The sequence below is a fragment of the Trichoderma breve genome, chromosome 5, assembly GCF_028502605.1.
Source record: "Trichoderma breve strain T069 chromosome 5, whole genome shotgun sequence".
Classification (NCBI taxonomy): Eukaryota; Fungi; Ascomycota; class Sordariomycetes; order Hypocreales; family Hypocreaceae; genus Trichoderma; species Trichoderma breve.
Genome location: NC_079236.1, coordinates 651,671 through 679,448, shown reverse-complemented (window position 1 = coordinate 679,448; position 27,778 = coordinate 651,671). Strand labels below are relative to the sequence as shown.

Sequence of the window (27,778 nt, the reverse complement as noted above, 5' to 3'; positions counted from 1 at the left end):
TTATTCCAGTCGAGAGAGTGTGTGTGTATGTGTGTGTACTTTTTGTTTGTTGTCTCTTTAAGCCTTTGCGTCGAGTACCGGATCGACCCTGGCGACTGCAGAAATCTCCACTGTCACGGAAACCCGAGGCGGCCGCGGAGAGGATGTCAAGATTGAATCGAGCAATGGGCGATGTCAATCTACGTTATCGGATTCTTTGATGATATAGGTTGGAGCGCATCAAGACAAGACGATGGGATGTCGTCTGTTTTTGGTAGGGGAGGGGGGCCCGAAGGCTGGTCGGCAGCGGAGAGATGGGTATATGAATCTCACAATCAGGCTCCGCTTTTGGATAATCCCGGTGGGGTGTATGAGCAAATGTGTGTATGTATGTACGAGGGTATGTAACCGGTACGTCCCGGGGCAGACAATGTTTATACGGGCGGAGGAGGTGCTTTGCCGCAGGCGCTGCTGAGTGAGCGTGTGGTTGGGTAATTGGTAATACTCGATTACTTGGAGGGGCAGCTGAGGACGTCTTTTCTGATCGGGCTGGATGGGACGGGGGGGCAAGGTTTAAAGGGCTTCCTATTACCGGATGTCCGCCAGACCCGGCCGAGAGAAGAAGGGGACTGGAGACTTTTGAGAAGCGGCGAGCGAGGGAAGGGCTGGGCAGCGAAGGAGTTAAGCAGGAGAGAGGAAAAGAGAAGAGAGGAAAAGGGACTGGTATTTGGTGGCGTGCACCGTGTCTAAGTGGTAGCGTGTGTGAGTGTGTGACTGAGTGTGTGTGTGCGTATGTTTTGGGCTGGCTGGCAGCGAATGAAGAATGACCAAGCAGAAATAGAACAGAACAGAGCAGAGCAGGGCAGAACCGCGAAGGCGAGGGAAAGGGAAAGGCGATGGCGAAGAGCTGAGTCTGAATGGGTAGCAAAGTCCGAAGTAGGTAAGTGAGATAAGGTAAGGCCAAGGCAAGGCAAAAAGCAAAGGCAAAGGCGGATGGAAGGCCGGAGTACATGCGAGTACTTGGGCGTTATAAAATCCGAATGATTTCAAATGCGGGTCGCGGATTCGCGCAGGCAATAATAAGCGAAACTAAGCGCTACTCGTGTGGCAGGATTGGGCAAATTAGCGTTTCCGCAATGAGGAAATTGGAGAGAGAGGGCGAGTTTTGAAAGGATTCAAGGTTGGGGGATGGGGATGGAATCGGATCGGGATGCACGGTCATGATTACGGAGTGCAGATTTGATTTTCACGGGCGAAGGAGCAAGCAGCATCTCGATGGTTGGATGGTCGATTTGCTTGGGTAGCAATACTGTATGATACGGTACGGTACGGCTGAAACTAAGGTTGATGGATAGATTGGATTGGTAACCCTGAACACGTAGGCCATGGCTGCTGCAGTACGTACGTACGGGTACACACGACACGCAGAGATGGATTCATTCTTACGACTGATGATGCTACAGGTACGAGTACAGTTGGAATAGGTACGAGTACTCTTTCTTTACTCGATTCGACGCATTTGCCTGGTGCCCGTTTTCGCGAGAGGTACATGTGCGGTACATGCCATGCCATGCCATGCATCTGGGTCCTGGGACGATAAGCTTGGTAGCACCAGAAACTTGCCTTTGTGTCCGTACTCCGAGTGGGCTGCGGGTGCGGACTAACAGACAACTGCGAAACGGGCAAAAAAAAGGTACATACACACACGGGCGGACGAAAAGGAAGAAGCGTGTAGCCGCATGTACCTTGTCTTGTTCGGGGTTCTTCTGTTTTTTAATAAACGAGAGCGGTAGAGGCGATGGGAGAGTAACATTTTGATTGTTGCTTTATGCGACACGGACGGTACGAGCATAATATATACATACAACGCGGAATTACCTTAGCTGTTGGTTCGGTGGCACTGCAGGTGCAAGTTGCAGCGAAGAAAGAAAAGCGCCGGCGAGAGCGGTCGCCGAATCGGCGGGCTGCGGGCCGAGGGTATTTGGACGGTAAAACATTAGGTTGACAGCAAAGGAGAAACGAAAGAAAGAAGGAGGAAAAAAGAAAAGGGAAAAGATTTGCGATTTTATTCTTTGCATTGATGAGTTCATGTTATTCGAGATTTGGCCATTTGATTTTTTATTTTATTTTATTTTTATCCTTACAGCCATGTGGCCTTCTTACGGTACCTGTTACTAGGTAGGTACCTATATGTTACCCCGGAATTTTGGCAAAATAGAAGTCCATGGCTTGATGTGGTGAGCTTTTGGATTCCGCTGGATTAGGGAGGGGAGAGTGAAAGAGATGGGCCGTCGGGGAGGGCTGGGGCTGGGCAGGCTTATAGTGGCCATGGCATTTCGCATTGGCATTTGACATTGATTGGTATTGGCATTTGACGCCCATCAAAGACGGATTTGTGTGTGTGCGTACTCGTACAGTATGAGTGCACGCGCGGAGGTACCTACCGCTGTAGTTACGGTAAACTCCAGTCCCTTAGCCGCGGAAATCCAGACAGCCAGCCTAAGCCCGGCGCTGTTAACGTTGACGGACCACAGCTAATACTTTGATCTCCAGCTGCATACGTCGGTGGCCCGGAGAACCAAGATTTCCTGGCGCCCGTAGTTGCCGTTGCGTGGCTGTAGGATTTTTGGGTGCTGGTGAAGAAGTGGATGGTTGGGTATGAGTAGAAAGAAGAGAGAGAAAGGGAAGAGGGAACATGAAGCAATAACTGGGAGAGCAAGGGAGGTACCTCTGAAGTATCTCCCCTTCGGAGCATTTCTTCTTTTTCCTTTCGTTCTCGCTTGGGCTCCATTTACCGTACTTGGTATAATTGCTGCTGTATGCTGCACAGTGTTCCTTTTTTTCTTTCGTCGGCGCGATTGTCGACCCGGAGTACCTAACGTTTTTACTAGGGGCGGGTAATCCCCGATGGCGATGGGGCGGAGGGAGAGGTACACAGGGGGTACTTTCAGATTGCTTCGGATGCTGGGTGCTACAGGCAGTGTACTGTACTGTATTTTTTTGCTTGGGTTTCTGCCTTTTCTTTCCTTTTTCCGGAATTGCGTGGTGGTTGTGGTGGTACGGTACGGGACATGGGTACAAGGATATGGGAATATGGAATATTCGGTGTTCCGAGGGGGTGGTACTGCATCATGACGATGGGTTTACATGTGCTTTTCCCTAGGCTTGTCGGGGCATTTAATTGCTGCGACGGAATATTCCTATTGTTCAGGGCTTTGGGCTTGCTGAATTTGCGTCCCTGTCGATTGCCCGTATGGTATGCCCGATTGCTTTTCTTTTCTTTGTCTGTAGAATTTCCTTACTCGGGTATGGGTTCATTATTACTGCCGGTATTACAAGGTATATTATGAAACTTGTGGACGTGGTCAGCCCCAAAAAGCCGGGATCAAAAGAGCCCAGAGGTGAAGGTAGATTGACCATCCAAAAGGGTGTAGCAGTGACATTCATTTTTCTTGGGGACTGGCTAGTAGACGAACAAATTTCCATGGGAGGGTCGGAGAATGGGCGGCGTGTGTGTTTCTGGGGGGGGGGGTGGTGGCTATCTCCGCTGTTGCTAGCTTGATACAGGCATAGTTGGCCGAAATGGTTTGATTTCTCTTTCGGTTTTTTCTTTTTTCTTTTTTCTTTTCTTTTTCTTGGGCTTGTGGTTCGTTTCTTATTGAGTGAGAGGTTCGGAATCGATTCCATGTTGAGGACGGGCCGGGTCTTATTTGGCTTTTCTTTGGTGTTATTGCGGTTTGGTCCCCCACAATCCGGCGATGATGATGGTGTTGGCAGTACGAGTGCTGTCGACGAATCCATGTAGAATTGAAGGAGATGCCATTATTTGATGCTCCGTAATACGCATCACCGTGTAGTAACAGCTGATTCATGAGCTTGAAACTGCAAGCTCAAGCTCAATCACAGCAACACGGCAGATACCGCGTGGAGCCCCCGAATCACGGGCGTGCAGCCGTGACAAGTACCTCCCAGGTACACACAGCGCCATCTGCTCCAAAACTCCACCAAAAAAGGAAGAAGCGCGCGCGACGGAAAGCCGAACATCTCCTTTTTGTGCATTCCATCTCTTTGCCTTGGTAAACCACAAAATCCTTCGTCTTGCCGTCGAGAAAAAACGGCCTGCATCACTTTGCCGTGTCGGCCTTTCCATGCTTTCCGAAGAGCCATTTTTACGGCAGATCACCGATGTAGTGCTCCGTCCAAGACACATAATTTACAACATTCAATGCTATCTACGCGTATTACTGTAATTCCTTGATATCCGTATCAAAGCTGCCGCCCCGGAATAGAGGGAAAAGAAGTGGCATCTATTACCGAGTGCCGGGAAGCCCGCGCCACACCTTTCTTTTTCTCTCTGTCTCTCAGCCCCAGCGAGCGCCGGAATTACACAAAACTGCCTTTGCCGCCGCGGCATTTGGCGCAGTGGAAAAAAGCCCGACAGCGCGCGGTGTTTCGCTGTCTTTGCGGTCTTCTGGGCTTTGTTCTTGGGCGAAAACGGATTCGCGGGACGTTCCCCGTCTCCCTCGTGGCCATTTTGGAGCCGCTTCGGCGATGATGACATAGTAAAGTCCGTCTTGGTTTCTTCTTTGCCCGTTACAGTATTTGCTATTTTGCTTGTGTAAACCTGCTTACATACGTGCATTCAAACCCCTGTGCTGCCTCGGACTTCGTTCTTCTTTCCTTTCCAGAGATGCCGCGAGAGACACCCAAAATCTTCTTCTTCTTCTTTCGTACTTCGTATCTGTATAATCGCGACTCGTCGGATTAATCAGCCGCAATCATCTGCCGCGTTTCCTTTTCTCAAAAGTATTTGAAAGCAAGGCAGAAGCAGTTACCGAATGACTTATTCATTACAATTTGATTCTACGGTCTAGTAGGCATTCTACAAAGTGACGCGCACACACCAAAAAAGATAGGGCGGGTAGATTAGTTGGTCTGGTTATTGCCCTGTTGGGAGGAGGAAGAGGAGCAGCAGCACCCAGCCTTTATCGAGCCCGTTTTTAGGCCTGTTTTTCTCCCCTTTTTTTTTTTACTTGACGCCGCCTAAGCCAAGGTGCTAGAAAAAAGAAGGGCGAGTCAGTTGCTTGGGCTTGTGAATTTGTGAATTTGTGATCGTGGGCTTGGGGCGATTATTAATTCCCATGCGGGCTTGTCGAGGTTTTTGCCGTTTACGGGCAATGGCTGAGGAATCATGAGCATGAGCTGTACAAAGGCCAAGAGAACAGGGCAAAAAAAAAAACACGAAGAAAGACGAGGATGAATGAGGGCAGCAAAGATGCCCATCGCTGAGCAATCCAATCCTGTCGGGGATTTTGTCATTGTCAGTGTTTGTCGGGAGTGGCGGGAAGCGCCTCTTTTTGATATTCAATCTTCGCCCCAGTTGGGCGCGTAGGCTACATATCCACGTACACGTACACGTATCCGTACGACGAAATCGTGTAGTAGTGAGTGATTGAGTAATGTAATGTAAATGGTACTCTGCAAACGCGTAGCGGAACACAGCGTGTTGTCGGCAGGTAAATGGCAGAACCATTATCCAGTCTGGCTGACATTCGGAGTTTCTTAGTTGCGAATGAAACTCCAAATGTCCGGCCGGTGAGACAGCGAAAAGCTCCGATGCGCTGCTGCTCCTCTTTGTTGCTCTGGGCTCTCCATCTGGGGTTTTAAAGTGTTTTATCAGAGATTAATGAATTAATTGTTTGATTCAAAGAATAGAATGTATTCTCGATTTACTGTACAAAGAAAATAAGAGTAAGCTCAAGCTGTAATACCGATCTCGACGCCGTTCGGACGTCAACGTTTCCCTTCCCAGCAATCTCCGAAATCCCCCCCAGACTAACCCTCGGCGCGGCATCTTCCGTCCTCCTCCAACTCACACAGCTTACTCGTGCATACACATGTACATTCTTGTCTCTTTTTTTCCCTTTCACTCGTTCTTCCTTCGATCTTGTTTACCCCTCAGGCTTTCTCATTTCCAGTTAGTATCCCCCCTCCCAAATACTACGACCAACATCATCCCCATCGAACTTCTCCAAGAACAAAGTCATTGCACCACCCAAGCTTTCCTGAGAGGTAGCTTTAGTAGCTTAGCTTCTTCCTTCTCCTCCCTTTTCGCGAAGCTTTGCATATGTCAAGGTTTCCAATATGGAGCACACACATCTCATCTACCCACAATAAGAAACATGGCTGTGAATCCACACCTACGTTACTTCTGCCAAATCCTCGGCAAGGCTTTCGTCACGGAATCGGCAATCCGCTTCTCTTTCATCACCGCCCTCCGATATCTCTGGAAAAAGGTAGCAGTGCTCCGATGACCAAACTTTTGGTCTCCTAGAAGGAAATTATACACACCCTTTCCATTATGTACTGTAGCAAAAAGAAAATTCATTCTTTAATTCCTACCTTCTACACTTCCAATATCCCCATATAATATACATTAGATAGAACTTCCACGCTTCACAATGACATCCATCTTCACCACCACCATCCCGAATCCGTATGTAGGCTACGATCCCCAAAGAAGCAAGATACATTCCCATATAGAAAGTAATAGCCTATCCCCCCCCAAAATCAACTCCTCATAATTCAATCCATGAGTGTCATGTCATCCTCCCCCGCCTATCAAACAGCCCTTCCTCGGCATAACACCACCCCGAAAACCATCCCCATGCAAGAACACCCAGTTGACACGGGGCCCCAAGACGCGCCGAACAATACATACACACGGCTTCATTGAAAACGGCACAAGGTACACGGCTGGTACTTTCCTCTCTTTCTTGACCAGCATTTTTTCCAGCAAGATTCTCCACCCGTTCGTTGTTGAATAAGCATACATATATCCCGGATCCGGTTCGGTGTCTCGTTATATTCCATGATGCCAAGAGCAAAATACGACCATCAAGTGCTCCATAACATGATTGTTCACAGTCGGCAGCATTCACGTGGTTTGACCCGAGATGGCCAAGTCCTACTTATATGAGAGTCGTCCAAATACGGAGTAGCCCAATCTACATCATAGTAGTTGAGTATCAAACCCCTGGGGCACTCAATCACATAAGTTTTAGGCGAGCAAACGTGATAATCATGGCATAAAACATATTCAGCTACGGTCGTGCAATAGTGTCTATGGTCGTTGCGTCTATTCACAGAAAATGAGCACCGCCGTGCCTCCATATGTAAAATGAACCAAGAAGAGAGTTCCCTAAATGTCGGCGCTTGCAAAGGGCCACCGTCGACGCCATCACCACAATCCGCATTGACGCGTTTCGACAGAGTCCCGCAGCCGTAATAGAATCGAAATGCCCCCCGTTGCAAATCCAGCACATCGTCGGGCATTGTGCCAGCCCCATAGCGCCCCTTTACCAGCCTGGATCCGTCTGTGTACTCATCATATCGACGCCATGCACGTTGAAAGTAGCCAAGAAGACCAATGAAAGAAGAAACTGAGACCAGCCAAGGGAGCTGTCCCTTAAAGTTTGTGGGAAAAGAAGAAGAAGCGAAGAAAATCAAGTCCAGATTGTCAAAATGACATCGCGTAAGATACAATGAGAAGCGAAAAAAAAATTCGTTCAACGTTTCGAAAGTCCGAAACCCTAGCCACGCACATCTCAGCCTTCCCGGAGCCCGACCGCCATTGTGATGCTACGACCGAGTCCCTATAGAGTCTGCATGGACAGGAGAAAGTGGCAAGTGCCGGATGATGGTTTTCCCTGTTACTATTTAGATAGTAACGCCGGCGTGGCCCAGGGCAGGGAGAACGTTCTCAGCGTACTCGCCACCAAAGTTTCCTTTAAATAAGAGCGTTAGCTTCATGCCGCCATCAGAGGGTTCGACTTCTCAAGGGGGCTTACCTGGGGGTCCGTAGTTGCAGACAGTGTACCAAGATGGCATAGAGAGGACGGTGCCAGCAGGGCACTTGGCGGTGTAGCATCCGACCTTGGTGGATGACTTCCAGACAAGCTGGGTGAAGTGGCCCCAAGCATCCAGGTTGGAGCCGGAGGGAGGGTTGTCGAGGCCGAAGAAAGTCCAGTTCTCCATCTCATCGTTGTACCACTGGTCAGTGATACCACGGCGAGCAGACTCGAGCTGCAGGTCATCGATATCGCCAGTGGAGCCCCAGCTGGCAAGGTTCTGGCCGTAGCCACCACCGCCTTGGGTCCTATAATAAGGTTAGATTTTATATATCCTTTCCAGATGTCCATTCCCAAATCATTGACTTACATGTCGTGAGCGAAAACGCAGCCCTCGGCAATGGTCTGGGCATATCCGGCAAGAGTAGTATCCCAAGCCAGATCGGGAGCAGAGTGGTTGGCACGGTGAATGTTGTGCTCGTTGACAACAATAGAGCTGTAGTCGTTTCCAGAGGCGGGAGCAGGAGAAGAAGCAGCAGGCTTAGGGGAGGAAGCAGCAGGCTTGGGAGAAGGAGAAGGCGAAGGCGCAGGCTTGGGAGAAGGCTTGGCGACGACAACCTCGGGGGTCGGTGATGGTGACGGCTTAGGAGCCGGGGCGGGAGACTCGACGGGAACGATCACAGGCTTGGGAGCCGCGGCCGGTGCCGATGAAGCAGGAGCCGGCTGAGGAGCAGCCTGGGGAACAGACTGTGGGGTCACCGCGGGCTTGGGAGACGGGGAAGCCGGGGGAGGAGGAGGAGGAGCATAGACGGGCTTGGGAGCCGGAGCTGCTGGCTGAGGAGAGGGAGTGGCGGCAGGCTGCTCAGGAACGTTCTGGACGAAAACTCCACCAGCGGTGGGCGTAGCAGCAGCAGCAGCGCTCGCAGAGGGGTCGACGGTGACAGTGACGGTGACAATGTCAGTGACCCATTGGACCTCCAGAGCTCGCTTGTCGAGGGGCATGGCCGAGACCAGCAGGGCACCCGCGGCCAAAAGGACAGCGGACGACTTCATCTTGAACGACGGAATAGTCTTTGCTTGGAGTTGTAGATGTCAAGTTGAACTTGCTAAGGAAATGGAGTTAGCTTTTTCTGGATTCTATACTGACATGTGTTTCAAATGGGGATTATGGCTATTGGATATCTCGTGGGTTTTGAAAGCATCAAACTGGATATATAGGGATCCGAAACAACAGCGATTCACAACGAGGCTGGTAAACGAGAGACCTTGTGCGTCATCCATGCGGCAGTATAATGCCAGAGGGCTGCTAAACTCCTCTGGAACGTGGTCTTGGGAGGATGAGGAATGTAGCAGATCCATGAAACTGCCGCTGGAAACGGAACAATACCCCGCAACTTGACACCAGAGCTTAAAACAAATCTGAGGAATGGGCCAAGCATGGCAGTGCTGGGACAACGTGCAAATGGACACTTGCCCAGTTGCTCTGGAGACGAGGGAGAGCGATGGAGGTGGCCATGAGAGTTGTCACATGTATGACGAGAGATGCAACTTGAGAACTGGTGACTTGACAAAGCCAATCATGATTTGTGATGGATATATATATGAACAAGGAGTGAGAATAAAGTTGTCGATCACTGCCTTACCTTTGATGGACTTGATGGTATGGCGATCCAAATGAGAGATCTGGATGGTGGTCGAAGAGGGTTTATATTGGCTTGCGTCAGAACCAGTCTGGTGCAGCACTGCTTTCAAGGTTGAAGGAGAGTCGGAGGATCCGTGTGGTTGGACAACGGGCAGGGACTGAAGTCGTCTTGTTCGTGAAGCTTTTGGGGGGTTCGACGAAGGAAAAGAGCGTGTTCAGTCGGCGGCTGGATGCACTCGACTTTGTGGATAGCGAAACTTTGAAAGAAGAACCGGATACCAGGCCGATAAATAACGAAGTGAATCAATCGGGTCTCAGAAAAAGGAGTGGAATGTGCCGTCGAGGACACGGTAAGGAGAGTTTGTTTAAAAAGAGGGGAGGGAAGGGAAATGGCCAAGATTTCGCTCTCTAGGAGTGGAGGACAAGGAGAGGCGAGAAAGCGGCAGCGGCAGAAGGGCGACGTTAAAAAGGAACGAAGGTCAGTACAGTGGTGGGAACCCGCCGAATTGACAAGGAGTGGGCAAACGGGGGCAGCGTGTAGTGTGTAGAGAGTAGAGTAGAGATGGCAAAAAGAAGGTGGAGGAGGCTAGGCTAGGGGAGATGAAGCTGGGATTGCTCGAGTTTGTAGTGTTTCGAGATGTGCACGCCCCCGCCGCGACCAGGGGGGTGCCTACATTACGAGGTCAGGTACCCGTAGCGTTAGTGGAGAGAGGCAGCTGAGGCGCCCTGTAAATGGAGCTGCAGATGCTGAGCTGGACGCCCAAGAGCGCTTTGCTACAGCACCTCTAATGCAGTACTTGACCTATTGATTCAATATTCCTTATCGCAGCATTGATACCCAATCTCATTAATGCTGATACTGCACCTGCACCGCAATGTATCGGATTCCCTCTCTCTGCACCTAAACAACGAGGGTCTCCCGATATCCATGTACGAGCATATACGCATTGATCACCCGGTTGGCTATACGAAAATTATCCAAGACAAACAAAAAATACCCCATGTGCGCGGGTTCCTGGAATCATGGGGCTTGTTCCTGTTCCTGACGCTACGAAACAAGCCAAGTTGCTTAGCACTGCACTTTATTGCCAGCTTAGCCTAGTTGGGCAGCGCGGGGGTGACGGCCATGGCGTGGCTGTAGTAAAGGGCATCAAATTGAACACAACAAGCCTTTGTACTGCATCAGCGTCAAAGTCTGTACAGCAAGCATGTACAAGAACGAGAGCGATTTGATGCCAGGCTTTTCTGCAGATTGCTGGTGTAACGCTTAAACCTCCCAGTGGCAAAATCGACAGGTAATGGTAGTTGAGCAGTAGTACTTGGCTGCCTGCTACCAGCAGCAGACGACGACTCCAAGGATCACTATCGTGAACCTGACCCTGATGCGTCCTATTCTCAGCTACGTCTTTCTTTTCTTTTTCCAGCCGCCCATCAAAAAAGCCTCCCGCAAGGGCTGAAAAGAAGCATTCTAGACCGCTGTCTCCGGCCCCGCGCTCATCTTGCAATGACAAGGCTCAAAATTAAAGCCACCAGCAATTACCGCCTTGGCCAAGCCCCAGCAGCCGGGATGAGGGACCGCCTAATCCAATCCTTCTCTTGACATCATATCTTGCGTCTTGTTGCTTTTTCCACAGCTGCAGCATTATTTCTGCTTTTTTTAATGCACATAATCCTCGATGGTGTAGTATCCTAGGGCGTGGGTTCCTCGCCGATTACGCACATCAATGATATGTCTGAGATCGGATGGCGCAGCCGTATTGGCGAGAAGACAGAGAGAGCAAAAAAAGGTTCAGGTCATCAATGTCTCTGCCCGGGGGGTCTCATGAGCCCCCCTCTAAGCCAACGCCATCATGCCTCTGTGCAAGTGCAACTTCGTATTCCGTCCATGTATCGAGATTAGATGCGCCTAAACTAGACCCGGATCGCTACACGCAGTTGCTTCTTTGGTCGTTGGCCGAAGAATGCCTTCGAAACGCCTTGTTGGCGCGCTACTCTTGACTTGATGCGCGCTTTCTAAAAGCTTCAACCGTCTGTTGTCCTGAGGTTGCTCTGGGCAGGGAGGCACGCATATGATCAATGGTATCGATCAATATTACCTGTATCATTATTCACGTACTGCTTGGCGCTGCTGCCCCCTTGATTTCCGACCCGCCATCTGGACTAACTGCCGAACATTGTTCTGTTTCTTTTCCGTAATGTGATTTCTCTCTTTTTTCAGCCCTGAATCGGCGCGATTATTCGCCGACTCCGTGTATCCCGAGCTTGGGTTGGAAAGCTTGGCAGCCCAGAGTTTATTGCCTTCCATGCTGCTTGAACTTTATGTACGAGTACAGTAGTCTCGGTATATGCAATCCAATGGCGATTGAACGACTTTCACATTCACCGCTACATTTTCCTCTTCAACTTGACCAAATCCTTTACCTCTGCCTTCAATGTTGCTTATTACCTGACTCTAGGCATGCAGACAGGCCTAAACACTCATACGAGCAGCACCACTACCAACACGCCCCTCCCCTGCAGCTCATCCTTTTTCTCCCATGAAATGTTTCCCGCCTCTCACAGCGCTGTGCCTTGCAGCAGCTCACTCTGGCGCTTGGCTGCTGCAGGCTCTCTTTCGACTCTCCACCAACCAGCGCCGGCGTCTCCATCAAACAAGCTACAGGCGGCCTTGCGGGACTTTTATCCCTGAAACGGCACTAATCGCTCTGTATCACCCCCTACCTCATCTCCAGCGCTCTTTGTCAGCCTATCGAGGGCCTGCAATTGGGGGCTTTTGGTCACTGGGAATGGGGCCTTTGTTTCTTGCTCGTAGATGCAGGAGGAGTGATGAATGTCACTCATTTCAAGCACCTGCACCCTCGGCTCTCCTATACCGGGACGACTTGGTGATTCCAGCTAGTAGTAGTAGCTTTACGGGGAAACTCGAAAATCAGATCATGGATGGTACACGCTGTGCCCAACGGCATCTGGTGCAAGCGCAAGTATCCCCCTACGGGCACACACGTAAGGTGACGGGAGGTATTCGATGGAACCAACATGGAATTCATCGCTCCACGGCCCGCGTCTTCCGTATACATGTACTCATAGAGTCGCATTCATGCCCTACCAAGGAATCAATAGTGCCAGTCGCAGATCGCAATTGTCCAGATGCGGGGTGTGCCAAAGAGGCAAACACTGAGCTTGGCACTTGAATCTGCCATCCATTTGATCTGATCCTTGTTACTCACTCGTACTTACATTTACGGAGCACATCACATCAATCTCATGTTTTCACGGGTATTCCTTCTTCTTCTCGTCTTCTTCTTCCAGGTTCCAACTCTCGTGCCTCCCGGTGTATGTAGTGGCACTCTGGCGATCCGCCTCGTGCTCCGCAGTTCGTGCGCCGTCTCATCAAGCGCACGCTGTGGACGCTCACGAGGCCGACCGAGGCCCCAGCTCCAGCTCCGGATACACCAAACGTCCGCCCTTTTTTCCACGGTGTTTGCGCACGTACCTGTAAGAAGAAACATTGGATTGATGCCATGTCTCCAGTCCCTTTTGCCGCCGACACTAGCACTTCAAGTAGTGGTGTTGATGGGTGATTTATTGGCGGGGCATACTCCGTACTCGAGAGCACATGGCCGGAATCTAGCACGAGACATTTCATCCTTTGTTTCCCTTCCGCGTCTTTGCCTTCACGAAGCTCATTCCGCCCAGGTAGCCGCATACAGCCAGCTAATCCAACTCGAGTTTACGACTACCTACAATCCATTTATTTTCTCACTGCCCTCATCATTTCGGTACGTCGGCTCATCTTCTCTCTTGATGGTCCCACAACCTTGATCGTGTGTATCCGCTCGATGCTAGCCGTGTGCCTATTTCCCATCCCTCCCCCTAGGTGAATCAGATATACCAACTACCCCATCCCCCCATGACGAGGCCGGGTCTAGTGCTGCTCGGAGGCATCGTCTTTCTCGTCCGGCGTCCGGGATAACTGGAGTCGAGACCCAACGGGCTTACTCGCGTGTCCCAAGATCGAGAATCCTTTAGGGGGTTTCCATCATGTCTTGCTGTACGAGTACATTGTGCCAGTCATTGACTGCCACGGTGCTACCTGCTTGGCACTTCGTATTTTTTGACGCAAGATAAACTTGGAACCGATGAGTCTCGGCAGCACACGTGCAGAAATGCTAAAGTTAAATGCAGCTATCGGATAACCACCCGCCTGGGAGACTAGATGCCGTACAGCTCCTCATCTCTTGGCGTCGCTGGACAGATCCGAGGCGCGTATCGAGCACTACTGTACCTCTATAGCCTAAACCGACCTACACAACGACGCCGTTTGCTTTTACTTTACTTGATCCCATACAGTAGAATGCATGTACACGTATGAGTGGCTCCACCAGATGCACTCATTTCCCCTTGCTGATTTGATGTATGATCACATACCCAGTGAAGATGGTAGACATACAACCTATTCCGCGGTACTAGTACGATTCCTGCCTCTTCCCTCGACGGATAACCGCTCAACAAAATACCCTCAAAAGTGCATGTAATTAACATCGTGCCGCTACGCCTTACGTAACCCGTGAGCGAGATAATCAAAGGATCCCAGCCAATTTCCATCCATCGTGGCCAAGGTCAGCCTCCTAACAAGGTTGGCCCAGCTCTTCCAGAACATTGCCGGGACGGGCTCCAGAGCCCACACGCCTTTAATATCGATCCAATTCAAGGACAGCGGTACTTTGTCCTGCCGCTTTAATTTGTAGGAAACAAAAGTACAATTTTGATTTCAAGGTATGGATCCATCTGTATTCCTTCTCACGCCACATCGGCGACTGAACGGCCAGATTCCGAGCTGCGGAACCTGCCCCAGGCCGCGGGCTTTCCGGCCGCGTTTGAAACATGCCGCCGGTTTCGTTTTCCAGCTTTTTTCTTGTTTCTGTTTGTTTGTGGGCTCTTTTGACGTGTCCTAGTTTAGAGATGGAGATGCACATAAGCGCCGCTAGGCCTACGGGTACGCCTAAGTAAGTGTCCTCCACCCCTTTTTTTGCACGCCTAGCGACATGTGAGAGTGGTCTTGATTACACTGCAAACAGAGTTGAAGTTTTCCAATGTTGGTGCTGCCGACGAGTAGTAGCTTATTACTTCTAGTTATATTCGTATTGATGAGCATGTTGATGATGTTAAGAATTGCAGTAATCGTCAGACAAATGTAAGTGGCTACTTGCATTCAGTGTTTTCCTTAGATGCATGCATGCAGTCTCTTTAGTAAAAGCATCGCCCTCGTCTATTCTTTCGTCGCAGGATAAGCTTAACCGGCGCCATGCGCGAGGCGCGTGGCTGAAACAGAGCCCATGAGGAGTGTTTTTTCTTTTCTTTTCTTTTTTCTTTTTCTTTCGATGAAAAGCTTTCTTTCCAGGTTTTTTTTTTTTTTTCTTGGCCTTTCTCTGGGTCGGTTTTGTCTAGATGCTTCTTGTGGAACCTGGCGGTTTCATATTTCGCCATTTTTTCTCTTTAGTTAGTCTTCAACGTACGACGATGGATGCGTGCGTGCTGTGCTGGTAGTACTGTGTCTTACTTGAAATTGATCGATTCTAAAGATGTCCTTGTTTTTGTCGAGTTCTACAAGCTGATTGTTTAGTCAAAGACGTGGAGTGCCTCTGCGAAGTGAGCCAGTTCGTGAGTTGGTGATATGAGTGTTGATAGCTGTTAGCCAACCCTATAGCTCCGCGTATCTACGACTACGTCCACAATCTTAGAAATAGTCGATAGTTCTTAAATCCATAAATCGTTAAGAGACTTTGTACTCTATTTGCCCTTGGGAACTATCCAAGTTCTACGTCATGTAGCATTGTAGGGTAAGGTTGTTCGTACACCAAACTAGAAGATCTATGCTTTGGACGTCTCATGCTTCATATTGTTTGAAGGATCTTTTCAGGTGAAAGACAAAGACGTATTGGTATTGAGCTCTTCAGCCGTCTCTAATGTCCTGTCTTACACGAAATCTAGCTTCCCCAGCCCTACTGTCGTACGGCGTATACGTTTTCTACCTGGAAAGAACTCTATTGGTAATGGGAAAATTGAGATAGACATCCCACTTGCTGCCGAAACAATAATCTACTCTAAACAGTCAGCTATCCTTCCCGCCTCCTCCAATTAACTACATCTACACGTCAATATTGACTCAGCTGTCACTTCGCGAGTCTTACAATGCAACGGATGGATATCCGTGTTCCAGAGGCAGGCTTCCGGCGCTTCACAAACTTGAACGAGATATATCTCATCTCAAAATGTCTCGGCATGATGCTTTTAGTCTACACGATGACGCTGGCAGTATACACAGGGTGTAAAACTCCAGGGGAAAGCGAGGGGCCCCTCATTTTCAGTCGTTTTAAGCTGACTGTCGTGGAATGGTCCCTGATGTTCGGGGCTGGTGACGGCAGGATCGTGAGTTAGCATGTGAATGTGCAACTGCGCTATTGCGCGGGCACGATGATGCAAAAACCCGAGGTCCGGTGTTGACTGAAGAACTGAGTCGTGTAACACGTCACCTTTTTAACCTTCTATTTTGAGTGTTTGGCGGCCTCAATGTCTTTTCCTCAAACAGTCTGCCTCGTACTATTTTGCTCAGGGCCAAGCATTTCTCATATGCCTTGGCCCCTTAAAGCCCCTTCTACGCAAGAATCAAGACAGCACAGGTTGCGTAGGAATCAGATGGTGGGAGTATTGTATGCAAGAGGTTGATGAGTTATTTTTGTTTCGTCTCAGGTGACTGCAATTGTACATGACACACATCTTCACCCCTCCATTCCAACCGTTCCCCTCCTCCCTCACTGTGAAGCCTCCGACTGTCCGGGGATGAAAGGCTTGCCATCACCAGGCCCAATCCTCACGTCAGCAAAGATCTGCTTCGGCCTCAGCTCAACAGGGGTGACGTTGGCGGGCTGATCAGGAATCTTCTTCTCCAGTTTCTAAAGCCGGGGCATGGTTAATAAATTATGGCGCATTGATGTTGACAATGGATGCCGAGGTTAGAACGTACCAAGTTATCGTAAACGCACTTGTTGAGCTTCCACTCGGCGGGACGGCACTGCCAGAGCTGCTGGTTTCGGTTGTCGAGGCACTCCCAGTGCTTGCGGAACTCGGCTAAGCAGTGTGTGTTGATGTCCTTGAGCCTGAATGATCCCAAACGTCAGTACCCCTCCTTTCCACGAACAAATGAACCCTCCCAACGACCGAGCCCTGGGACCCAGATCACTGGCTCCAATTCTTGCAATTCATCAAGCTGCTCGCGGGTGCAGGAAAACGTACACACTCTGGGCGCAGCGGGTTACCCGTCGTCCCTCCTTCAAGCAGTTCAGCTCTCCCTTGCCGGGGTTCTCGGTCTTGCACTGCATGTAATCATCGTTGTAGTCGCGGCATCGTGCGCCGATGAAGAAGGAGGCCGACAGCAGAGGCGCAGAGGAGGCACCAATCTCCTGGACCTGGGGGATGTTGTCCGGGAGAGGCGTGGTGTCGATGAGCACCTGCTGGTGGAATCTGCCACGATTGTTAGTTGCTGCTTGTCGCGGGATGTCGCCAATGTGCCCTCAGGCCGACTCAATGACGTCGCTGCTGGATCTTGGAGGCCGGATTAACATACTGAGACCGTCGTGATGCCATGATTGCCGGGTGTTTCGATTGACCCTCTGTGAAGCTTGCGGTAGGATAATGGAGCTATGAGGTTCTTCCGACTGACGCTTAGTTGAAAGATTGTAGTTGCTGCAGCCAATCAGAGACGACCGGGGGGTCAGCAACCGTAGCCTTGTTGGCGGCTGTCGAGAGTACAAAGAGTGACTTGAAATCTACGAAAAATACTTGGCTTGTAGAGATCAGGTCTGTTGAAGCCGCTGAATTCTCGTCCTACAGCGCTAGACTTGCTGTAGTTTAGTAGGCATGCGTTTGCTGATTAAGAAGCTAGGTATCCTAGGTGACTCCAAGTAGCGGCGCTAGTTGTCAGTCAAGAGAGATGCAAGTCTCTCTTCACGATCACTGCTGTTCTCCGGCACTTGTACTATTGAAAAAAAAATATTACTTCAATATAGGAAGATATTTATCTTTGATTTATTTTTTACTGCCATTGCACCTGCTCTCTGTGTCACTCAATCGTGGTGCTCGCATCAAACTGGATTTCGCGATTCTGCTCTGGAGGCAAGCTGTGATTGGCTGGGCGGTGGACGAGGCTGACCTGCGCGGTACCTTGGTACCTCCTACTGAGCGCGACCCTGCAGCAATTTTGTAGCAAGTCAACAAAACTGCCCAGCGACGAGAAAAACATCCGCGCATCAACGACAACCCCATCCAGCAATTCGCCGACCACAGCGCCTCCGACATCCGAGAATCGGCATTCCGCAATCCTTTGCGCCTCCATCCTTTTTAACGAGGCTCCCGTGGGAGCTTTGCGGATAGCCTCACGACACTCGCTCGAGGAGCTGCGGTCGTCCTTTTCACCATGTCGCTGTTCGGACAATCAAAGCCTCTGAGCTCGGGAGGGTTCTTTGGCTCAGCTCAAACAGCTCAGCCCGCCCAACAGACGCAGGCATCCGGAAATATCTTTGGACAAACGCTGGGTGCAGGCCAACAGACCGCGCCGCTCGGAAATACGCTGCTTGCCCAGCCCCAGCAGACACAACAGGTGCCCGCGTTGTCGCAGTCACAAGCTCAGCTTTCGAGCTCTCTATGGCAGCCTGGCCAAGAGACACCGCGTAAGCCTCGCATGCTCTAGGAAGCGCCCCGTCTTTTGCTAACGCTGTGATGATGTATGCAGACCAGAAGCCGATTCTGGAACAGATGAAGCTCGTGACGGAGAAATGGGACCCTGCCAACCCCAGCTGCGTGTTCAAGCACTACTTCTACAACAAAGTCGATGAAGCACACATCCCATTTTACAAGCCCCAACCATTCGAAGACGATAGAGAGTGGGAGGAGGCTTTGCAGAACAAGCCCGCCCCTGGATTCATGCCTGTGCTGTGCGCGGGCTACACGGGCGTAGCGGACCGATTGAAGACGCAAAAGCGCGCCATTTCCGAGTTCAACACACGACTACACCAGATCAACGGCTGTCTGGATGCGCTGCTGCAGCGACACGAGTTGGAGACGGAAACCAGAGCCCTCGCTGCTAGAAGGCGGCAGACGATGATTTCCAACAGATGTCTGGCTTTGGCCGCCAAGGTGCAGATTCTTAGGAACAGGGGCTACGCTCTAAGCGGCGACGAAGATGATCTGAAAAGCAGACTACAGACGTTGGAGCGCGATGTGCAAGATCCAGCAGTTGGCGCCAGGGAGGAAGAGCTGTGGAGCAGACTGATTGTGCTGAGAGGATACTCTGAGAGACTGAACAAGGAAATGGAGAAGCCGGCAGGAGAGAGCGAGGGGCTCGATGAGGAGACACAAACGAGGGCGAAGCGGGTAAGTTTTGATATAGATTCAGCGGACGTTTACCATGACATTCGGTCGCTAACCCCAATGGTTCTAGGTTTTGGAAGATTACGAGAAACAACTACAGCATTTGAAAAAGGAGTTGGAGTCGCTGGGTGCAGACTACCAGGAGTGGGAAAAGAGCAGAAACCCGCCACCACGGTCCCGGTAAAAGCGCCTGCCTGGATATCCTAGGAGACTGTGTCGCGAGAAGGGAGGCTTCACTGAAGCCGCTGTAATGGTGTTAATTTGAAGATGCTTTTTATGTTTTGACGCAAAGGGAGTCAGAATGTTGGCAGGCAATGGCAACAGCATTCGAATGCTATAGAATTGGGGGGTTATGAGTCGGTTTGTTTCCAGTTTTAAACTGTAGAGGCTGTAGGATTGGACAAATAGGCAGACGGATCTGGAAGGCATGCAGAGTAGTCGTCTGCTATATGGATCTTAATTTTTCTTTGCGCATAAGACTTGCTCTTGATGGTTATCAAATTGAAAGCCTAATCCGTCACATGGCAGGATCCTAAGCAACTGTGCAGTTTTATATGTTTCTTTATTTTCTTCTATCGTCGCCTCGTTCCATTTTCGTGTCGTCTTTGGTGAATCAGGTTGAGCTTTTCTCCTCCCCCAATCAACCTCGGGCGACCACTTCTATTGTACAGCGATTTTTGCCTTGGGCAGTGAGTGACCTGCTGGTTTCTTTGGCAGTGGTATATCAAACAGTTTCGTCGGTCAGAAAACCGGCGCACTATCCGTCAATGGCAATGTACCGGAGTGGAAAGCATGTATGTATGTTACATGGAAACGTCTATATACGATTTTTTCTTCCTTGCCGGGTTTAGAAGATGCGGCTGATCATGTCGACGGCGAAGGGAGCTATTTCCGATGTTAGCAATGGCGCAGACGAGGTAAGAAGAAGCATCCGTCAACGAGAAAAATCGATCGTATCGTCTTCCTCTATCCATGGCACAGGCGCAAAACGTACAGAGGTAGAGCATGAAGGCAGTTGCGGCGACCTGCTGGACGGTGAAGGTAGCTTCGGCCTCCATGGCGCGAATCTCCTCGGGCGACTGCTGCGGGGGGGCGACTGTGGACGCGAGGACGTCAGCATTGCATGCGGTTAAACAATCACATGGCGCACGAGAGGGCAGGCATATGGGATTTGTCAGGGATTGGGCGTGTGTACGTACATCCTCCAAACATGGTGATGATTTTTGTTTGTTGTTGTTTAGTCCAAGTGACGGATAGTTACGTAAAAGCTGGGCGATGTCGGGAGTGTGCTGGAAGAGTGGCCTAAGGCCTGAAGGAATGGAGGCAATACAGTGTGGTGGGTGCTGATCTAGGGACTACGTAGGTGGTAATGGACCAATGCTACAGCAGTCGAGACAGGCCTTGGGAGGTATGGAGATAAGCAGATAAGGTACCCGGACATGTAGGCAGCTTATTGCTCCGTTACTGCATTTATGCCTTAGGTACGAAGTGCAGTAGCATTGATCACATCAGTTACTACAAGTACTAGGATTAGATACGATACAGGTACATGCCATATCATGTAGGGGCTGACTTGGTGTTGATCCATTGGAGAAGAGAAAAAAAAAAAAAAAAAAAAAAAGCTCGAACCCGCCCGCGATCACAATCCACGAAAATCATCTCCCCTCCAATCCCCCCTCTTCAGCGAATCACATGCATCCGCCCAGCGTCGGCCCGTGAATGGCCGATATCGTTGGCGCCAGGCTACACAGTGGCAGCAACGAACAATTCTCGAAAAGCCATCACCTAACCAAAACCTCTAGCTGCGCAAAAAAACCTCCAACTCGGGAGAAAGATTAAGCTCTAGCATCTGGATTTTTTTTTAGTGGGCACGAGTCGTGGACACACTATGCTCCAAGCATCCAAGCCCTGGCCAGTTACTACTACAACCTGCGGAGTCGACTCCAGTATTACGGACCACCGCAGCCGTGGAGGATGTTTGGATGTACCAACCAAGGCCTGGACGGGACCCTGAGCGACGGAAAGCGGGAAGTTATCAGGCTGGTCATTGGCCTTTTGCTGCGATGTTCGGCTCTGGGGAAGCGAAAGAGGGAATGGAGAACGAAAATAACGAGGAAAGGCATTGGGGAAAAAAGAGGGAATAGGGAATAGGCCAAATGCCCCTGTGCCTGGTGATACCTTGATGCGTTCGGCGCATTACTGATACTACACAGATAAGATGGCTCTGATGCCCCGGCTCTGACGCTGCATCTTGATCCCATTGTCGGAGGAAAAGGGAACCTTGTTGCTTGTCTCATGCTCACCGTCTTCTCACTTTCTTACTATTCTCACCTGCTCTAGTCCTTTTTCTTCATCCTTCGGACGTGGCCTGATTTCCCCCAACGATATAGGATCGCCTGTTCGACTCGCTGCCGGCGAGGGCTTCAACTTTTAGCGCTATCACGGGTGCCGGATTGCCCCACGAAAGTTCCGCCACGGCCTCTTGGACAGCCATTTACGGACCACGCAGGCGCCGTCATCTCATTTTTCTGGGGGGGAACTGATTAGAGCAAATCTTTATCGTCCGGGCGGCTTCGGTTTAATTTCTTTGCTTTTCCTCCCTCGTGTCGTTGGTCTTCCTCCTCTTCTCCTTTCCTTTTTTCTTTTCCTAGCCATTGAGGGAGACCTGTCGAATTCTTCTGGTTCCTTTGTTTTGCTCTTATTCCCTTTTCTTCACAACATCGTGGCGGCCATGGCCTCCAGGCTGCTTATCGCACGGGGGGCTTCCCTTCGCCCATCGCTGGCGCTGGCCCGACACGAAGCGAGGGTTTGCGCTCGCGGACAGGCTTCCCTTCTGTCCGTCCGCAACCTCACTTACACCACTCAGACGGCTGCCGATGTTCGCGCCGCAAGTCGGGATGGCAGAAGACCGCCTTTTGAGTCTCTGCAGGAGGACCCGGCTTACAAGGAAATGAGAGACATTCGCGCTGCCAATAAGCTGCCATGGAAGGACTTTAGCGCTCGCCACATTGGACCTCGCGATGAAGAGATCCAGGAGATGCTCAAGGTTCTCGGTCCCGGTAACGAGACTCTGGATGCTTTCGTTTCCCAGGTCATTCCTGCGGATGTTCTGGATCCGCCCAAGAAGACGATCCAGGCTCGCGTGTTTAGCGAATCTGGAGTTGTCAAGGCCTTCAAGGCCATGAACTCGTCCAACGACGTCCGCACGTGGATGAACGGAGGTGGTTACTACCCCGTTGAGATCCCAGCCGTCATCAAGCGAAACGTCCTGGAGAACCCGGCTTGGTACACCAGCTACACTCCCTACCAGCCTGAGATCAGCCAGGGCCGTCTCGAGTCCCTGCTCAACTTCCAGACCATGATTTCTGACCTGACCGGCCTTCCCGTCGCCAATGCCAGTTTGCTTGACGAGGGAACTGCTGCCAGTGAGGCCATGACCATGTCTCTCACCAGTCTCTCCTCCTCAAGGCAGAAGCGACCCGGAAAGACGTATGTGGTTTCTCACTTGGTGCACGACGCCACCATCAGGGTCATGCATGGCCGCGCCGAAGGATTTGGAATTCACATTCAGGTCCTGGATCTGGGTGCTCCGGATGCCCAGAAGAAGATCAAGGCTCTCGGCGATGACTTGATTGGTGTCATGGTTCAGTATCCCGACTCAAACGGAGGTGTTTCCGACTTTCGGGAGCTGGCTGAGCTTGCTCATGCGCAGGGAACCCTGCTGAGTGCTGCCACCGATCTCTCTAACCTGACTCTCCTCACTCCTCCTGGCGAGTGGGGTGCTGATATTGCTTTCGGAAATGCTCAGCGATTCGGTGTTCCTTTGGGCTATGGTGGTCCTCACGCCGCCTTCATGGCTGTTCAGGAGGGTAGCAAGCGACGACTCCCCGGCCGCTTGATTGGTGTTTCCAGGGACCGTCGCGGAGACCGAGCCCTCCGTTTGGCTCTGCAGACCCGCGAGCAGCACATTCGACGAGAAAAGGCCACCAGCAATGTTTGCACTGCCCAGGCTCTTCTGGCCAACATGTCAGCCATGTATGCCATTTACCACGGCCCCGAGCAGCTCAAGGAGATGGCCGTCAACAATCTCCGCCACGCCCGCATGATTCAGGCTGCTGCCCAACACTACGGCTTGAATGTCTCATCCCGCTCCGTTGACGCCGACGGCAAGGTTCTCTCCGACACCGTCTCCCTCTACTTCGACGAGCCTGTTGTTTGCCGGGCTCTGCGCCGTGAGCTGATGGATCAAGGCATCAGCAGCGGCAAGGCCTGGTCCCCCAACGAGCTTGTCCTGGCTGTTCCCACCACTTTCACTCTCAAGCTGTTTGTTCGTATCGTCAAGGCTTTCCAGACCGTTGCCTACAAGAACCACAGCGACGCCGACCTCGATGTCTCCAACAAGTGCTGGAAGGAAGGGTTTGCGCAGTCATCTGAGGAGCTCGTCAAGAGCCTGCCCGATTCTGTTCGCCGAGAGTCCAAGTTCCTCACTCACCCCGTTTTCAACTCCCACCACAGCGAGACTGAGATGCTGCGTTACATGCACCACCTCCAGTCCAAGGATCTGTCCCTGGTTCACTCCATGATTCCCCTCGGATCTTGCACCATGAAGCTCAACGGTACCACTCAGATGGAGCTCATTGGCACTGAAACCACCGCCAACATCCACCCTCACGCACCCCACAGCTGCGTCAAGGGCTACCAGAGGCTCTTTGACGCCACCTCTGCTCAGCTGGCTGCCCTGACTGGCATGGATGCTACTTCTCTGCAACCCAACTCCGGTGCTCAGGGTGAGTTTGCCGGTCTCCGGGCCATTCGCAAATACCACGAGCAGCAGCCCGGCAACAAGCGCGACATCTGCTTGATTCCCGTTTCTGCCCACGGCACGAACCCCGCGTCCGCTGCCATGGTCGGCATGCGCGTTGTCCCCATCAAGTGTGACACCAAGACCGGCAACCTCGACTTGGAGGATCTTGAAGCCAAGTGCAAGAAGCACGCCTCTGAGCTGGGCGCCATCATGATCACCTACCCCAGCACATACGGTGTCTTTGAGCCCCAGGTCCGAAAGGTCTGCGACATTGTTCACCAGTATGGCGGTCTCGTCTACATGGACGGTGCCAACATGAACGCCCAGATCGGACTTACTTCTCCTGGCGCTCTCGGCGCTGATGTCTGCCACTTGAACTTGCACAAGACCTTCTGTATCCCTCACGGCGGTGGTGGCCCTGGTATTGGCCCCATCTGCGTCAAGAAGCATCTCGTCCCTTACTTGCCTCATAAGAGCACCCAGACACCCGTCTCCAGCGCCTCCTTTGGCAGTGCTAGCATTGTCCCCATCAGCTGGGCCTACATCTCCACCATGGGCGACGAGGGTCTGCGCAAGGCCACCACTGTTGCTCTTCTCAACGCCAACTACATCCTGGCCCGCCTCAAGGACCACTACCCCATCCTCTACACCAACGACCAGGGCCGCTGCGCTCACGAGTTCATCGTCGACGCCCGCCCCTTCCAGAAGACCGCCGGCATCGAGGCTATCGACATCGCCAAGCGTCTCCAGGACTACGGTTTCCACGCGCCTACTATGAGCTGGCCTGTGCCCAACACGCTCATGATTGAACCTACCGAGAGTGAGAGCAAGGAGGAGCTGGACCGCTTCATCGACGCCATGATTAGCATCCGCAACGAGATTCGTGAGATTGAGGAGGGCAAGCAGCCCAAGGAGGGCAATGTGCTCAAGAACGCCCCGCACCCGCAGAGAGACTTGATCCTCGGCGATGCGGAGGGCAAGTGGGACAGACCTTATTCTCGGGAGAAGGCGGCCTACCCGCTGCCGTATCTTCTTGAGAAGAAGTTCTGGCCGACGGTTGGCCGTGTAGACGATACATATGGCGATACCAACCTGTTCTGCACATGCCCTCCTGTCGAGGACACCACCGGCTCTGCTTAAACTGCCAAACACGACGTTATCGGCGGGGGAGAACTTCCACCCCTCCGTCACTTTTCTTCATTCAAACATTCCAGCATCATTCATTCAGTAAATATCACGACATAATTTAGACTTTTTGCCCAAAAGCAAATCCCTTTCACCGGATTTCTTCAAAATGGGCAAACAAACAAACTAAAACACAGGGACACAAAAGGAGGGGAACCAAACATTTCAACATGGTTTTTATTATATATAAAAACGTAACGGCGCATAGCGGGGTTAAAAAAGAAAACGAGAAAGATCGAAAGAAGATACAATTTTTTTATGGTTTTTATTTTTATGGTTATGAAAGCGCCGGCTAATCTCAACATTGGGAAAGGGATGATATGAGAGAAATCTGCAATTTTTTGTTTTTTTTTACTTTTTGCTTTTTTATCTATCTAGTCTTGAGACTAGGGGGGTTTTCTTAGATGAGTTGTTTCAACAAGATGTCATTGGACATACAGCTTGAGTCAGGTGTGACAGAGTGCGTGATGCTCTCTGCAGCTTGACCAACAATACCAATACAAATATATATATTGGGCAATCATGCTTTAGTCATCTGTGAACCACATGTAAATGTCAGCTGAGAGATAGAGAGAAAGAGAGAAATCCAAAATTATCATTACATGCTACAAATATATCCATCGTGTTTATGGGTAGCCAAAGTCCACAGTTAACAAAACCCCTGATCCCAAACATCGTCATATTCGCCCATTTTCCGCTTTTTTAATATCGATGCAACACCAGCTAAAGTCCCGCGGGGTACCAGCCGGCGATTAATACAAAATTCTTCACATTGCCAAATGCCCGATATATGCTTACACAAACGCACCTCCAAATCTCACTCTTGTACATCGTCAGAAGGTATAATCACTCTCACGGAACGCCCTAGTTTACTGGCGATGATGGCCCTTTGGTCTCTCGGGTCTGATAGCGTGACAAGGGTCCTGTCAGAACCTATACTTGTAGGGCTTTGAAGGCTTTGCTCTGATAAACTGATAGGAGATATGAGGAGTTGATCGGATGCTCTCGTTGTAGTTGAGACCAGTGTTGCGTCGGAATTCTTCCTGCTCGGAGATGATAGTAGAAGGGATCCAGAGGCTGACTGTGTCAGGAGCCAAATGTGCGGCTTCCTGGCTTCATCTGGGTCATCGAAACTTTGTATAGTGAGGACAGTATCGACTGAGGGATGTCTCTCTGCATCCCCAAGGAGATGCATCTGGCTTGATTTCTCCTTTTCGAGATCCTTTCCCTTGCTTTTCTCTCTCTCGCGTCTCGCTTTTCTGCGGCGTCGATATACGATACAGGTGGTGAGTCCCAAGGTATACACTGCGAGCAACACAATAATGGGGATAACAATGGGGGCGGCCCAATGAGGTGAATGTCGGGGCTGCACTCATGGTCAAATTTTGGCGCTCTAGGAGAATGAAGACTATCGAGAAGCTTACAGTTTCTTTTAGTCTCCAAGGAGGAGACGTCGTCCAATTTGCGCGAGCATCTCGAGAGGATGAGAGCCATAGGGTATATAATTCGTCGTCCAAGTGGCTTGGTGTCCACAAGCATGTTGCATTTTCATTGTTCATGCGGCCTAGAAAGCTGTGAGGACTTGTCGATGTCATCTAGTTCAATGAGACCATAATACACACCTGTCAGATTTGATACCAGCTCGTATGCGATAACGCCATCTTTGGGATATGTAATCTTGAACAGCCCAAGCTCTGGTGCCTGAGCCCCATCCAGCGACTCGTTCCATTGGATGGTGAACGGGTGGTCGTTTGAGATGCTGTCGTTCCACTCTTCATTTAGAAAGCGCAGACCGATACCCTCGGTGGCGAGGCCGGTGAGGTTATCGAGTCCGTGGCTCATTCTGTAAGCTTGTTATGACCATGTCGGGGAAAGACGACTCGGGCAAATACTTTGAAAGAGCCTGAGAGTATGTGTAGCTGAAGATGAAGAAGTATAGTCAAGCCCTGTTATACAACGGGAACAACTCCGACACTCAAAGCTGGGGCTGGCTGGAACATAATAACTGGAGAACACAGGAGACCCGGCATTAAGTACTGATTTTCATTGCTGCGGGCGCCTGAAAGGTAGCAATGGGAGAATGGCTGGCGGACAAGACGTCTCAGTCGGCAAGGGAGAGCTACTGTACATTTAGTCATAGAATTGGGGTGTCAAGCGTCGAAAGAGGGGGTGTGCCAACTGAGAACGGCATCCCCGGACGGGGTGGTATCGTGAGATGAGAAAGAGAAGAGACGGGAGCGCACAGATTGGGCGGCGCAAGGCGCTCCTCTGGTTGGGCAAGGTCACGATGGTATCTCATCGCCTATTAGCTCCATTCAAAGGGACACGGGTCATTTCACGATGGCTTCGCTGGCATGCGTAACCAGAGTCATTAGCATATGTGCCGCAAATTTCTAGGGGGCTTGGGTTAGTTGTATTGTTATTGAACCAAGCCTGGGAAGTCGAGGTATCGTGTATGGACTTACACGATGGATACCAACTACACCTTCCACACGACAACAGTTGAAACGGTCTTTAGAAGCATTGGAACAGGAGCATGGAAAGTTCTTGAGCCGGATAGGAAGCGGTACTAAGCCGTAGATTCTCGCCGATACGGACTGACCCACCGCTAGAGCCGAAGATCGAGATGCTATATTCAGCATCTAACTTCCAATTACAAGGATCATCGCCATCCTGCGTCAGGATGAACAATGAGTTGCCGAGAGGCGGGCGAGCGGCTTGTCGAACGAACAGCCCAGGAGTGACCCGACTCTGGTAGCTTGGGGCGAGGCTGGAGCTCGTTGTGGCGGTTGCTCGAGAGCGCGTGAGGGCAAATACGATGACCTGGTATGAGGCGACATTCCAGATCAACTAGGCGCAGGCTTGAAGGCGAGACATGGCGAATCAAGACGA

At 50.9% G+C, this 27,778-nt stretch overlaps 6 protein-coding genes across 6 annotated transcripts; 2 read left to right on the top strand and 4 right to left on the bottom strand.

Annotated features, from left to right (window-relative positions):
* Nucleotides 1–7,698: 7,698 nt before the first annotated feature.
* On the bottom strand, nucleotides 7,699–8,882 carry T069G_07908 (cysteine-rich secretory protein family domain-containing protein; the record flags this gene model as incomplete). The annotated part of the gene is made up of 3 exons (XM_056175118.1): nucleotides 7,699–7,766; nucleotides 7,830–8,137; nucleotides 8,200–8,882. 3 exons carry the CDS (start codon nucleotides 8,880–8,882, stop codon nucleotides 7,699–7,701), a joined length of 1,059 nt encoding a protein of 352 aa, XP_056026067.1.
* Nucleotides 8,883–16,283: 7,401 nt separating this feature from the next.
* Nucleotides 16,284–17,115, bottom strand: T069G_07907 (CHCH domain-containing protein; the record flags this gene model as incomplete). The annotated part of the gene is made up of 4 exons (XM_056175117.1): nucleotides 16,284–16,424; nucleotides 16,496–16,628; nucleotides 16,765–16,992; nucleotides 17,096–17,115. The coding sequence occupies 4 exons, from the start codon at nucleotides 17,113–17,115 to the stop codon at nucleotides 16,284–16,286; spliced, it is 522 nt and encodes a 173-aa protein (XP_056026066.1).
* An 829-nt stretch (nucleotides 17,116–17,944) lies between these two features.
* On the top strand, nucleotides 17,945–19,081 carry T069G_07906 (nucleoporin complex subunit 54 domain-containing protein; the record flags this gene model as incomplete). Its single annotated transcript, XM_056175116.1, has 3 exons — nucleotides 17,945–18,197; nucleotides 18,260–18,900; nucleotides 18,968–19,081. The coding sequence occupies 3 exons, from the start codon at nucleotides 17,945–17,947 to the stop codon at nucleotides 19,079–19,081; spliced, it is 1,008 nt and encodes a 335-aa protein (XP_056026065.1).
* A 663-nt stretch (nucleotides 19,082–19,744) lies between these two features.
* On the bottom strand, nucleotides 19,745–20,109 carry T069G_07905 (mitochondrial import receptor subunit or translocase domain-containing protein; the record flags this gene model as incomplete). The annotated part of the gene is made up of 3 exons (XM_056175115.1): nucleotides 19,745–19,782; nucleotides 19,892–19,993; nucleotides 20,097–20,109. The coding sequence occupies 3 exons, from the start codon at nucleotides 20,107–20,109 to the stop codon at nucleotides 19,745–19,747; spliced, it is 153 nt and encodes a 50-aa protein (XP_056026064.1).
* Nucleotides 20,110–21,628: 1,519 nt separating this feature from the next.
* Nucleotides 21,629–24,841, top strand: T069G_07904 (glycine cleavage system p-protein domain-containing protein; the record flags this gene model as incomplete). Its single annotated transcript, XM_056175114.1, has 1 exon — nucleotides 21,629–24,841. One exon carries the CDS (start codon nucleotides 21,629–21,631, stop codon nucleotides 24,839–24,841), a length of 3,213 nt encoding a protein of 1,070 aa, XP_056026063.1.
* Nucleotides 24,842–25,812: 971 nt separating this feature from the next.
* On the bottom strand, nucleotides 25,813–26,728 carry T069G_07903 (uncharacterized protein; the record flags this gene model as incomplete). Its single annotated transcript, XM_056175113.1, has 4 exons — nucleotides 25,813–25,967; nucleotides 26,021–26,252; nucleotides 26,311–26,450; nucleotides 26,509–26,728. The coding sequence occupies 4 exons, from the start codon at nucleotides 26,726–26,728 to the stop codon at nucleotides 25,813–25,815; spliced, it is 747 nt and encodes a 248-aa protein (XP_056026062.1).
* Between the last annotated feature and the right edge of the window lie 1,050 nt (nucleotides 26,729–27,778).